This window comes from Etheostoma cragini, chromosome 9 (genome assembly GCF_013103735.1).
Source record: "Etheostoma cragini isolate CJK2018 chromosome 9, CSU_Ecrag_1.0, whole genome shotgun sequence".
NCBI lineage: Eukaryota > Metazoa > Chordata > Actinopteri > Perciformes > Percidae > Etheostoma > Etheostoma cragini.
The window spans coordinates 5,665,895-5,680,597 of record NC_048415.1 but is presented as its reverse complement, the minus strand read 5'-3'; the positions used below and the strand labels follow the sequence as shown (position 1 = coordinate 5,680,597).

General features: G+C 38.6%; 1 protein-coding gene across 3 annotated transcripts in view; it reads left to right on the top strand.

Moving 5' to 3' along the window:
* syde2 (synapse defective 1, Rho GTPase, homolog 2 (C. elegans)) overlaps positions 1–5,878 on the top strand; it is a 45,838-nt gene extending 39,960 nt beyond the window's left edge. For 2 of the 3 annotated variants that reach the window (XM_034881054.1, XM_034881056.1), the window contains exon 8: positions 3,745–5,878. In XM_034881054.1, the coding sequence (XP_034736945.1) occupies positions 3,745–4,460 (716 nt within the window). In that variant the 3' untranslated portion in view covers positions 4,461–5,878. Of the gene's footprint in view, positions 1–2,577; positions 2,634–3,744 lie in introns of all 3 variants that reach the window. The other variant, XM_034881055.1, reaches the window with a different exon arrangement.
* Positions 5,879–14,703: the final 8,825 nt, after the last annotated feature.

The window sequence follows — 14,703 nt, the reverse complement described above, 5'->3', positions numbered from 1 at the left end:
ACATTGTTTTTTTACATCAGTACATCTGTATGTATATTGTGTACCAGCCTCTGGCTCTTCATGCTCGAGGTCTTGTACAAATCAGTGCCAGCTTTGCGGCTCAGCTCTACAAAGGGCTGGGCTGTTTTGATCCTTGAGGTTATCCACCAGTGGCACAAGTACAGCTGATAGCCAATGGCCACCATCTGTTGGCTCCTCAGAGATGAAACTTTCCACAGAATGCTTCATCACGGCCGACTGAGCCAATCCGAGCCAATCCGAGCCAAGTCAGTAAGCCCCAACGTAAACCAAACTTTTGAGGCGTGGCGCCCTGCCTTAAGATAAATCACCAATCAAGGACAGACACCCAGAACTAGCTTCACTCCCAAACAGGTCTTCTGTCTGCCTGCACAGCTGCTCTCTGCCAGCTGCAGCTGTCTGCTCAGTGTGAGATATAAAGGGATCCAATGATTTGTCAGGAGGGAGTTGAGAATGATTAAAAAAGAGCTGCAGGCGGAGGAACATTTGTATTAGTCACAGTAACTAATTTAATTTGATTGATTTTTAAATCATGTGTTCACTACATCTCTAATCAATGTGTGAGCCACCCCGTGGCTGCTGGGGTGCAGTTTAAATCTTAGCTTCTGTCGGATTTTAAAAGTGCCCTGCTACACACATTTTTTGAAATATGTTAGGTCCATACGTGTTTGTGTTATGTCGTGAATGTAAAAAATAACTGCTACCTCTTCTGTCAGCTCTAGCCACTGAAAAGAAATAAGTGGAGAAATCAGACCAGTTGCAAAAGCTGGTCAGTCTGACGTCATGTTGCCGGAGCTCATTACTATTCGTGAGCTCGCCCTGTTGCACTGGGTAAAGGCTACTGATAGCAAGGCTCTCATTGGCTAGCTGTTAGCCAATCAGAGTCAAGAAGCGTAGCTCGTTGAATATTAATGACAACTGTCACAAATTAAGCTGTCTTCCTGCAGGCTTTCTACACCACACTAGAATGCCTTGAAACAAGGAAACCAAGGCATTTCTTCCATAAAATATGTACAGAGTCCATGGTAGAACTTCAGACATTACCACAAAGTCATGAAATGCGTGTGGCAGGGCACCTTCAACCAAACAGGTTGAAAAGATAATGTAAAAATCCTGCTACTGCTATTAGGACATAACCTTATTACTGTAGTTGGCAGTTGTGTTTCTCTGTTGGTTATTAGCATTTTTGTAAACATTGAGGTGATTATGAGACTGTTTGAAAATCCATTTAAATCCAGCATTAAATATGCACAGTCATCAATCCAAAACTAAGCCTGCCTTCTGTATCTTCATTCAAAGAAAGCTGTTTTTCCGAGTGAATTTAACTGCATCCTCAGACACCCACATTAAACCAATTTGGTGTAAACGGCTGACGTTGAGCCCCCTCTACCCTCCTTTCATCAACTGAGGAAGAAACACACAGAGAGTATCGTGAATAAGTCAGCATCTGTGAATCCCGTAATTGCAGGTAGTCTGGTGAAGTACAAGTGGAATTCCAAAAGAAGAAACAAAAAAAGTGATAACATGTTTTTCTTTTAGAGGAAAGAACATATATGTTGACAATAGAGGAGGGAGAGGGGATCAAGTGGTCTGTAGGAAATAGTTTTTAATCTTCAGTAAAAACATGCACTTGTTCTGCTTTCCTATCTGCAACTGATGTCACGCAGCTACTGCCTATGATAATCTGTAATAACCTTGACAAAACTCTCAGTCCAGGATCAAGCCTTCTTTTACACCCTCAATGCCATCTCAATTCTGTCCACTTCCCTAGCTCAGAGTGTAGGATGCCTGGGCTATAATTAAAGACATTCCAGTCTTAACCTAAGACCTCAGCCCCTGAGTCTTTACCCTAACATTTCACAATCATTATGGCATATTTTAAGCCGCCTGTTCACGCCTCTCACACACATACTCAACCCTCCAAGGCATTGTTGCTCAGGCCTAAAGTGTGCTTGTCTTTGGGCAAATGCAGGGGCATCTAACACTAGTGACACTATTTGCAGGTAGTGTGAGAGAGCATGAGCATATGTGTGTTGAAGGGGCTGAGGGGGTGTTCCTGTGAATTATGTAGTTTGACAACTGTATGTGTGGGCAGATGGTTAGACTGGCCAAAGTGTGTGTGTGCGTGCGCGTGCGTGCGTGTGTGTATGTATGTGTGTGTATTAGGCTCTTGTTATTGTACTTGTGTACAGGGATAAGGGAGAAAATCGGCACATAGAAGCAGTATTTTTCTTTGCTTCCTGCCTCAATTTTCTCTGCTGACAGCTAATAACTTAAATTGTCTCATCAGTGACTCATGTCTGAAATTAAATAACATGTTGTCTCTTAAAGGACGATAATTTATGTTTGTTTCAGGTGTTAATCGCTTGAGTCTTTAGCCTCAGGAGAATTGCAAGGCATGCAATCGCTGCACATAAATACTGTATCAGCATCTGCCACTCCTGATATATGAAATGGAGTCATGATATAAATAAATAAATAGTCGTACATTTTTGTACCCTATTGTAACTCTTATAGCCATAACTTTTAACTTTTTTTTTTTGTTCCTTTCCAATCCAGTAAGGGAGAGCTATTGGTGACAACAAGTGTAGGTACACAGAGATAAAGACAGACAGGTAACCGGACTGGGCTGGTTGTGTTGGAGTGCTCGCTGTTCGCACTTTTGTTGCACAGTCAGAGGATTGTTTCATAATGTCCAAACAGGGTCTAGTTTAGTTAATTTTTAAGTTTGGGTTAGTCAACAGTTGCTAACAAATATTACAGAAGGATGGCATTAGAGTCACAGAGTGTGGTGGTGTGACTTCAGCATGTGTGTGTCTCACTTTAACACAGCATGGCATGTTTGATTATTTTGGCAGGGTTAATATCAGGGCTCCCACAACTTAATGAGTTTATTGCTGGATTATCCACATACCTAATGTTGCCCCAATAGAAGTTAATACAGATAAACCTGTGGGGTCAGTTGTGTTACAAAAAAAGGATTGCTGTTTTCGCAGAATGTTTTTAATGCCATTTTTAACCATGAAGTTAACCAAAGGAGGACTTAAAGGGTCAGTTCAACCAAATTGCAAAAAATGAATATATTTTGTCCCTAATGCATAGTGATGTGTTGCTCTGCAGATAGTTTTGGTTTTGTGCTTTTATTTTAAGATTCCTGGAAGTTTGTTTGTAGCATTTAAAGCATTGAAAAGGTAAAACAAAATAGCTAAAGCAGCAATGTGACCATACATAAGCAACACTCAGGATTATCCAAACATCACTGTGAAGAGTTTTTACTTGAACTACCCTCTACCAAATAAATAGTTGGCGGTTAAATTAGTGAGACGGATATCTCAAAATATAGGCTAATAAAACCATAAATATCTGCACGTATAGATACCAAGAGGTAGTTGAGAATTTTATTTTATTTTTTGTAATTTGTGTGAACTAAATATGTAGGGATGTTGCAAAGTATTCTTTCCAAAAGGTAAATAAATTCCACCCTTAGATGTCTCCCCCTGCTTTCAGTCTTTATGCTAAGCTAAGCTATCAAGCTTCTGGCTGTTGCCACATATTTAGAATACAGAGTAGTTTTGATCTTCTCATTTAACTCTAGGCGGATAAAACAAAAAAGTGTATTTCCCAAATGTGGAACCATTTCTTTAAGGATATCATGTCAAAAGCCCTCTATACATTTGATTAACTCTGCCTGTCTTATGCCATTTTTTTTGTCTTCTGTTTCTCAAGTTGTGGACCCACATGGCCGGTCCTCCTCCCAGCCCCCTGCAGCTTCTTTGGCTCCGGCCTCATCTGACCTGCTGACAGCTCCTCCCATACGGCGGAGAAAAGAGCGCCCCCAGGTCCTGAACCTCTCTGAAGCGGAGATGGCGGGCGTTCTGCGGCCCAGACCGGGACGCTTGGACAGCCCCAGCAACCGCTATGCCGGTGACTGGAGCGGCTGCGGAGAGAGCTACTTCCCTTGTGATATTCTGCTGCCTCCTAGCAAAGAGGAGGCGGACTATGACGACGTGCCCTCCGAGGATTCAGAGGCAGCTGAGGAGGCCCAGGAGAATCCTGAGGATGCTGAGGAAGATAAGGGACAGATGGTTCCGAGCCCCGTGTCTGATCCTGCTGAGCAGGAGCAACCTCGGAAAGAGGAGGCGGTGAAGGAGGAGGAAAGAGAAGAAGAGGAGGAGGAGCAGGAGGAGGAGGAGCAAGTAGAGAGTGATGGTTCGGGCAATGGGCAGAACATAGAGGACAAGGAGGAGGAGAGGGTGTGCGACCACATCCTTCCCCCTCGTCTGCCCAAAGAGCACACCTACCAGGCTTACATGAAGATCCAGGATATCAGCCCCGTGCTAAGCAACAGGGTCAACCTGAGAGACCTGCAGGAGAGCATCGACACTCTGATAGGAAACCTGGAGCGAGAGCTCAACAAGAACAAGGTCAATGTTGGATACTGACTCCTACTACAGTTACACACACACACATATTTCCACTCACACTCATATGGACTGATGGGGTTTGGAGAAGACCTTCTTTACCGATTAAGGTGCTTCAGGATACATCCACAGTGTTCCCATGGAGATCCTGTGATGCAAGCGCGGTGCTGCTGTAAAAACCTAAAGGATGAGAAGATGTGTAACAGGGCACTCTGTACCCTACCCATAGACATTCCTTTCATTTTATTGGCTGTCTTACTTTATGTTGTTGGTCTGTTTTAGTCTGGTTCTGTGTTCCATGTTGTTATTGTTGCTTCTCTTCTTATTAGAAGAACCCATTGACCCCTCAGGGGTTTAAAAGGTGCCTTAATTGTGTGAAGGTGGTACGTCAAGAGGAAAATCCACCCTGAAATAAAATGCATTCCCTCATGTGATTTTAATAGTGTTGACAACCAATAGGATAACCTCTATGATGTTACGAAGATTTGATTCTACATTGAAAACGGCTGAAGTATATATAATGTTTTGGAGCAGGTCCTAATCCACCCTGCATACCATGGGGCTCTATTTATACTAACTTTTCAGTGGTAATGCTGATGTTAACATTTGTGGAGCAAAGTTACTGATAGACACTTTTTTACATTGGCCATTCCATACCAAAATATAACAGTGCCTCCCCCATAAGTATTTTATTGGAAAGGTGATGAAACATTTGGACATTGGACACTTTAAAATCTATGCGGTGGTTGGAAAAAATAAGAACTGTAGTGGGCCTTTTACAACTGTTTCTAACAAAAATATGTAATTTGGTCATTACAATAATTTAAAAGAAAAAACAACATGTTGGTTCTACAGTCAAGGCCGTCTATCATTTTTGGCATTGGAAAAAATTAAATCCAGTATTTTTATTGAACCAGAACATTAATCTCTAATGCTGAATGGAAAACCTCAGAGTATCTAGCTTCTACCATCTTTTTCTGAGCATGTAAACAATGATTAGTAACACAAACCATGATCACGTGAGGAATGGATGGACATTCTGTTTGAGGATTGATTTCTTTTTTAAGGCAGCAGAGAGCTTTTGTTTTGAGGTATGAAACACTAAATATTGTACAACAACAATGCACTTATGAGGCAGGCAGTAGTGTAGATTGTCATTTTACGTCATGCAGTAAATAATAGGGACTGTGGACTGAGTTGAGGGTGAAATAGCCACCACTGAAACTTCTTAAAGATAAATAAGAATATGGCTTAAAATGTATTTGCGTTATGCTTTGATTGACATGTTTAGACGCCCATGTACAGGCATACCCACACCTGTCAGAATTAGATACAAGAAAAGGTTTATAACTTAACAATAATAATACTAATAATAATCTGATCTCTGTTAACAGAAAGGTGTACAGTAGAGATGTATTTAATCATAAGCAGGAAACTAATAACAGAAAATGTCTTGTATGTGGCATCATATTCACTTTAACCCTAAGAGAATAGTCCAACCTTTGGGAAATTACCTTATTCACTTTTTTGCCAAGAGTAGATGAGAAGATTGATAGCCTACCATTCTTAAATTAGTTAGTATATATAAGATTCTTAGCTTAGCTTATCTTAGTTAAACATTAAAGCAACACTAAAGCACTTTTCCCGCATTAGTCCCCCTTACAAGATGGAAGTAGAATTGTCCAGTACAGCTTTCGTAATGTCTCAGTTGAACTACAGATCCGTTACCCGATCTGGCAAGCTTGCATAATGTAATGTAATGAACAATTCCGCTTCCAACCTGTCGGGGGACCAAAGCAGGAAAAGTGCTTTAGTGTTGCTTTAAAGACTGGAAGCAAGGGGAAACAGCTAGTCTAGTTTGGTCCGAAAGTAAAACAAGTAACAAGTTACCAGCACTTCTAAAACTCACTAATTAACACATACCATTGTGTTGAATTAATCTTTGCATTTGGACAAGATCCTTATGCTATACTAAGACAAGCTAGTGTCTATCAAATCTTCTACCTCTCTGCAAAGAAAGGCAAATAAGCCTATTTTCTCAAGATGTCAAACTATTCCTTTAAATACCACCAACCAGTCACCTTTGTGCTTCTCCCAGCTTTTTTACAAAACCGTGAAATAGATACACCGAAATGTGAAATGCACAATTTTCAGATCAGCAGTGGGGACTGTTAGCAGAGGGCTTCAGTTAGTAAGACTTAGCTAGCTGCCTAAATCGACAAAGGACCTTTTCAGCAATCCAGGGATTCAGAAAGATCAGTATTTAACCGATATGTATATAATTATATAAATGTATCCGGAGTATATTATTTTTTACAGCTTCTATTTCAATGGCGTATTTAAATACTTCTGATGACCTCGTAGTGTTGTAGTAATAGTGGCTTTTCCTCCCTTCAAGCTACCTGTACACATCTTAATGTGCTGGACTAATGGTACAACTTTAGCTGTAAAATATATGATAAAATCGTGCTCTTGCAGAAAACGTGATATTGTTATTTTTATTGCATTGTGTATATATTTGACATTGTTTTGTGACTCAGTTGGACTAAGTTGTGTATATGAATATTGTATTTTTTTTAAGGTACTGAACGTTGCATGGTCAAAAGCTTTACTGACATTAACAAGGCTACTTCCCATCTGTCCTTGTATTCAATATTTATGTGTAAAAAAAGACTTATTTTGTGATGTACGCTCGTTGGTTCATCACGCTGTTCCTCCATTAGACAGAGGACTTCACCAGTCAAGCTTTTCCCCAGAGGATTTAAAGGCAAACAGGGATTTGTTTGGGAAACTTCCAAATTGTAAAAATATTCAGTATTTTCTTCGTTATCATAGATAATAGTATTTCCTCTACCAAAACTTTCCATTTCAAATTCTTATTTTTCTAAGCACATCAGACGGTTACAATTGTGAAACCCAGTTGCGGAATTAAACACCAGTTTGACGGAAGAAGATGCATTACATTGTGCTTGAAGATGGACAATTGATGTAGTTTTCAGTTATTGGTATATTTTTCCTTTTTATTTGTTAGTCCACGCGCCGGCCGCCAGCATGCTATCTGTTCACAGTCCTGCTGCTTCATGGTGGTGAAGCTGTGGCTGCTGCTGTCAGTCTGAGCGGGTCTAGTGAAAGTGAGTTCCAGCAGGGTTCCTTTCCAACCATCTGTCCGCCTGGGCAACACAAAAACAACCAGGGCTTCATTTACAGCATAGAAACCAAATGGAGAGCACCACTTAGATTATCCTTTAAAATTACCGACAAACACTTCTTAGATTCAATTTGACTGAGATGTTTTTTTATGAGGAAGCCATGTGAGTGATGCTCAAAGAAATTCACTCTTTCTGTTGTTTTCCAAAGCTGTGGCTAAATATTTGGTACTCTTCCTGTCTGTTTTAGCATATGCTCAGCTACCACCTTATCGCCTCTCTTTTACATAATATATGCATCATTTTTGTGTGTGTTACATTTTTGAGGCTTAATCGTTTTGTCTTGTCCTCTTTGTCCTCTGGAGAAAGTATGTCACATGGAAAGCATCACTAAATAAAACAGAAAAGTGCTTTGTATTGATCCTGAGAAATGTATGGTCATAATAAAGTATATTATTTTACATTCACATGGTTCTCTTTTTTCTATTTTTGGCAGAGGCACAAAGTGCATCATTGGATTCAGCTACAACCTGCCTAGGATATAATTGAGCGTTCATCTCAGAGACATTTTCTCATTTTTACCACATAATTAATACATTTTCCAAAGGGCTTAAGGGCTTAAGTTGAAATATCACCTTGAATGTCCAGAACTAAATGCTCATTAACACTCACTTGACCTAAAGCTTCCCTAACACTGGAATGGGATATCACAGATCTGATTATAAAGCTTTCCAAACAAAGAAAACAAAATATATGTGTGAAAAGAACCAAAAATACATCTGGGCGTGCCAAGTCAGATGACCCTGGAATTCATTCATAAAAACTTTGTTATGAAAATCTCTATAAAAACACACATGGTATTCTGCATGGGGCTAGCAAATCATATCACTCTTGTTTAAATGACATGACACGGCAGCCACATTTCCCCAAACCATTCTAAACTTTGTTTTAATAAAAACCAATGGGAAAATCTGACCTTAACTTCAGAAAAACGGTCTCTGTGTTATTTTTTGAAGATTTATCTCTTTGCTGTGGTAGCATTGTAAACCAGCCACAGCAGAGAACAGATAAATAAGTTGGGGAATTGCCCTTGTTGGCTTGTGGGAATCTCCCAAACCGACTTCCAGCTTCAGGGATATTCCCAGCATACAGCTGCATTTAGCCATCCAGTAAAATCCACTGCTGGAAGGCAACACTTTTACTGTGGCTCAAAAAGCAACATCACCAGAAGCATTTGTGACAGAATACACCTAATCCAAGAGCAATGTGTAGACTCCTAAGCAGTTTGCTGAAACAGTTAAATGTATTTTAAAGTATTTTTCCAAAACGAGATCTAAAACCAGGACCATGAAAGGAGCTGCGCCCAAGCGGCTCCAGCTGAGGTGATACATATCTCTGGCAACTAGCATGAGAAGTCAGAGCAGCCGCCGGCCTTTCAGCACTAAATGGTTTTAAGCTTTGTTTGATGTCACTGCTGTAGGTTCATGTCATGTTTTTATGGCTGCCTTGAACAGGTATGAGAAAGATCTAGGGTACAGAATGTACACATACCTGCCTGCACCCTGAAGCCCTTTTTTTCTATTTCCCCACAAAAAAAGCATCTAAGCATCATCAGACTGGAATTGTGTGGCGATGGAGCCAAATATGTGACAAATTATAGAGTATTTAGTTATTTTGGGTCATTTCACGATTAACAATCATTCACTCTTACAATAAGTAATATTTTTAACATTTTCAAATTCCATATTTAAACATCTGGAAAATGACTCAGGTTCCTATTTGTAAAGTACTTCCCCCATGTTTTTCTTGCATAGCAGTTCTCTCAGCCCCAATAAAAGCAAGAGTGAAATCCCATATGAAAACAGAGGTAGACATAATAACAATGGCGCCTGTTTGGATAGTCAGGGTCGCCACTTGATATCAGGCCGTCTGTCTGGAGTGAACTGAACTAAACTTTTGTTCATTTCTAATTTGGAAGCAGCAAGAGATATGGGTGTCTTCAGGTAAACATCCTTGACAGCCACCTGCATGTGAAACCAGATCGTTTTTCCTCTTCTTCTTCTTCTCCCCCCTGTTACTTAATCCATGCTGAACTTTGAGTGTGTATCATTGCTGCAAGTCAACCAGCCAACCACAAAAACACACAGCCTTTGTTTTAGATTTTTTTCCCTTGGTAGTGTAGTGTTAACCGTGAGAATAAAGGTTTGGGGCGATTAGACCTTTACGTGACATTAAAGTGAAGTAGTTGGTGATGTCAAACTAAAATAATCGAATTATCAAGATGTATAGTGTTAAACTATAGTATTTCATGCAGGCAACATAGTCGTCTGCTGCAGTAATCACATCCGAAGGAAGGAAGCAAGGACAGTCGGTGCATGCTATTTTTGTTTGTGCTTTGTGTAAACCTTACTGTTTCCCATGATGTGGAACTGTTTGCTCGCTCAGCTCCAGGTTTACCAAGAAGTGGTTGCCAAGCTGAACAGCCTGAGAACACCGAAACACTCACAAAGATAGAGAAGGCGCTTCAGATGAGAAATTAAGGATCAATTTATTTCATTGTAAAAGAATATATAAAGGTTTTAAACATAGGACATGTGTGAGTGGAGTGATGTATTGTCTACGTATTTATTAAGATACACTCATAGGAACACCTTTGTTTCTGTGCCTTTAACCACCATCCTCCTGATTGGCCTTTGCTATTTGTTAATCGGTACAATTGAAAGGTCTGTATGTTGTCTTATCACAACTTCCAGGCTCATTTCTTTCAAATAGGAACAGTTGTGACTCATAGTCCTGTTAGTACATCTATATATGTATATATATATGAAATATTCCCAAGTTTGGGCTTTAAAATCTATTTTTTGGGGCATTTAATACATTCTATGTTATCGCCAAAGGAGTAAATGTATCTTGTTCTTAGGCCAGCATGAGAGTCAGTCCCAAACACGGTTTGTGGATAACAAGGATTACCACAATGTCTTTAGGTACAAATTACAAAGTCTTATTCAGCAGGTTCAGTCCTTTTGTACATCTTTCATTGGTCGAGTTCGGAGAGGCTCAGGTCGATTAATGTTCTCCAGTACATACTAGACGTTCACTCCTTATAAAAATGGACAAACTAAGCCTAGGTAATTATCTGGGAACCTTTACGCTGTGACCATGGCCACACATTCCATACATGCAGTGGCCTTCAGAAGGAGGGCTATTGAACACATTTTACCAAGGTCCAAAACTTTCTGATGTGTTTTTTTGAGAGGGGGGGGGGGGTCAAGCCCCTGTACTTGGCAGCTCATCTGAGGGCCTTAGGGCAGATCTCTTGACGCACCGCTGACAGATCCGTCTGTTCTGGACCGCGGTGATGATGAGAGAGCAGACCCGAGGAAGGGCTGGGGGGGGGATGAGGAGAGAGCTAGAGGTGAAAGTGAAGAATGGGGCAAAGGAGAACACAGAGGAGCGGTGCTTCAGATCCTCAGGGGCCGGGCCTCACACAACGTAGGCCCTCTCCTTTGCGCTCCCTGCCTCTTCCCTCCTCCTCCACCTCCATTGCTCTGTCACTCAGGACTAGACTATTTCATTTTAATAAGGCTAATCCCTCCCAGAAGCAAGCTGCTCATCACTTCTCCCCCTCTCCCCCCGATGAGGACAGGATGAGGGTGAGGGTTTGCTCCGCTTGATAGGAGAGAAAAATGTGAAAGGTGAGACTGAAAAGAAGCCTTGACAGCTGCTGTAGCCCAAATTGGAGAAGATTTGGGCCTCTGTGGTTAGATAAACTTGCAGGTGGCACACCTTTTATAGTGATTCATCCTCCAACCAGCCTGTAACATCATGCTGAAATGAGGCGCAGTGATAACTTTGTTCCCCTCAGAGGAAGTGGAGCGACACAGTTGGTATTTTAGTTTATGCTATCGCCTACCTCCTGTCAGCAGAGCACTCTCCAGCTGTCAGCAGTAAAACTCAGTTTGCCGTTGCTTGAAAAGTCTCCTTGATTCTGACTGACTACTAGCTAGCCTCTTTTTTTGTAGTTCCACATTTTGGAAAATACGCTTATTTGATTTTTTTGCTGAGAGTTAGATGAGAAAAATGATACGACACATCTGTGGGATAGACAAGAAGCTACAGCCAGCAGCCGCTTAGCATAGCACAAAGACCTTAATCCACGGCGCTGTGGCAATGTGAGACTACTTCATAAGAGATTGACACAAGAGTGGTATCGATCTTCTCATCTAGCTCTCACAAGAAAGCAATAAAGCACACTTCTAAATACTGTATGTGGAAGTCTTCCCTCGAATATCACACTGTGAACATACAGTATGTGTGAACTTCCAACCAACAAATTAAATGTTTCGTGTAATTGCTATTTGTCATCACTGATGACTGTATGTTAAAAACGTTTCCATAGGAAGAGCCTGGGTTTTCCATTCCTTTGCTCTAATAGACTGATAGTTAGATGACGGATCCCACTCTGAAGGCTATGCATCCTGGTCTGGGTTTATGCCAAGATATTGTATAAAAAACCTCTCAATATTCACCTATATAAACACTAAAAATGGAAAATATCCAAAATAGCACACTCATCTATAGTATAGTTATAGGCTGGAGTAACTAGAAAACAAATGTCTGAAAAAAGTACTGAAAATAGTTGGAAACGTGCCAATCATTTTAATTAGTATGACTTTTATTGAAATGCTGAATAATACCAATAATGTAAAATAAAAAAGTCATAGTATAGTAGATTGAAAAAAATCAGTGAAGTACCTCAAAACATTGTAAAAAAACAACAACTATAGTTTGTTGAGCAAAGTCATAAAAAAAGTATAGTATGCCTAAAAGTCATAAAAGACATAATATAGCTTTTAGAAAAAAAAGCATTAAAAAGTCATTAAAAAGTCATAGTATGTTGGTATGTTGAATAAAGTCAAAGTATAGAATGTCAAATAAATTTGTAAAAATGCGTCAAAAAAGTGACAGAAATAGTCATAGTATAGTATGTAAAAATACTATTAAAATCGTCAAAGTGTAGTACCGATATGTTGAAAAAAGTGATAAAAAGGTCATAGTACAGTATGTCCAAAAAGTGATTAAAAAGTCAATATAGTACTTTAAAAATACCGTTAAAAGTATGTAAGTATAGTACCAGTATGTTGAAAAAAGTCAGATGAAAGTCATAGTATAATATAATCCAAAAAGGTCATAGCATACTATTTCAAAAACAAATCATAAAAAGTCATTATTTAGCATTTTAGAATTTTTTTAGTGAAAGTGATAAAAAAAATGTCATCATGTAGTATGTCGAAAAATTAATAGAAAAGTCTATGGTATAGGGGTGTAGTATGTTGAAAAAAGTCATAGTATAGTGTATTGAAAAAATCACAGTGAAGTACCACAAAACATTGTAAAAAAAAAAAAAAAACTATAGCACGTCGAGCAAAGTCATAAAAAAGTATAGTATGCCTAATAGTCATAAAAAGACATAACATAGCTTTTGGAGAAAAAAAACATTAAAAAGTCATAGTAGGGTATGTCGAATAAAGTCAAAGTATGGTATGTCAAAAATTGAAAAAAAAAAAAAAGTTTTATGAGTCAAAAAAGTGACAGAAACAGTCATAGTATAGTATGTAAAAATGTGATTAAAAAGTCAATATAGTACTTCAAAAATAAGGTTTAAAAAGTCAAAGCATAGTACCTGTATGTTGAAAAAGTCAGAAGAAAGTCATAGTATAATATAATTAAAAAGGTCTTTGCATACTATGTTGAAAACAAATCATAAAAAGTCATAATATAGCATTTTAGAAAGAATGTTAGTGAAAGTGATAAAAAACTTCATTATGTAGTATGTCGAAAAAGTAATAGAATATCTATAGTCTATAGTATATAGTAAGTATATATAGTAAGTCTATAGTATATTGGTGTAGTATGTTGAAAAAAGTACAATGAAAATAGTACAGTATATAAAAAAAGTCAAAGTAAAAAAGTCATGAAAAACTCATAATATAGTATGTCAAAACAGTGATTTAAAAGTCATAGTATCGTGTTACAAAAAAATTAATAAAAACATAGTATAGTACATTGGAAGTCAAAGTATAGTTTGGCAAACAAATTGTAAAAAAATGATGAACAGCATGATGAAAAGTCATAGTAAAGTATAATGGAAAAGAATCGATAAAAAGGTCATAGTTTAGTATAATCACAAAAGGTCAAAGCATAGTACATAAAAAAATGTGAAAAAAGTCAAAGTATAGTATGTCGAAATAAGTCATAAAAAGTCAAAAACCTGTCGTATATCTAAACAAAGTCATAATATAGCATTTAAAGTGATAACAAAAATCACTATATAGTATGTTGAAAAAAAGTAATAAAAATAGTATAATAGTATAATATGTCCAAAAAAGTGTGATAGTATAATCGAAAAAGATCAAAGTATATTATGTCAAGTATAGTATGTCTAAAAAGTCTTAACAAGTCATATTATTGCATGTTATGGCATATCTAGCTTGACAACATCAATGTACAAAGTGCAGGATTGGTTCTGCACCTTGTGTAATAATGTTGTATATTAATGCAGGATGTTAAAATAATGTCAAAATTAATAAATCACTAGAAAAAAACTGTACTGTACTTTTATATGTTCTACTCTTGACTACACACACACACACACACACAAAAACAGATGATACATTGGGTTGGAGTTGGTAAAAATGACAAGAATTCAAACTGCTGAGAGCTTTGAAATTAGAAAATGAAAAGCAGTCAAGAGGAAACATTCCACAGCAGTGCCCTGGCCACCTGATCTCTTCTGAGGTCAAGGATCAACTAATGAAACCTACCGACAGCTTCTTAGAAGGTTTAAAGAAAAATGGCTTTTACACGTTACAGCATTGAAACATTCATAGCCTGACGATTACTTTAAACCTGCAATCATTTTAGGAACAGGCTGCTTTGATTTCAATGGAAGGTGCTGAGGAAAGTGTTTGTTTTTAAACCGGATGCAAATGTGCTGTTCTGTTGGCCAAGAAAATAATTAGACACATGTCTGAGCAGTCACATCCTCAGAGGCAACAACCAGCAGGACCTTTGACTTTGTGTGTTTGTGTATCTCGCCCTCTGCAGCCCCTCGCTCC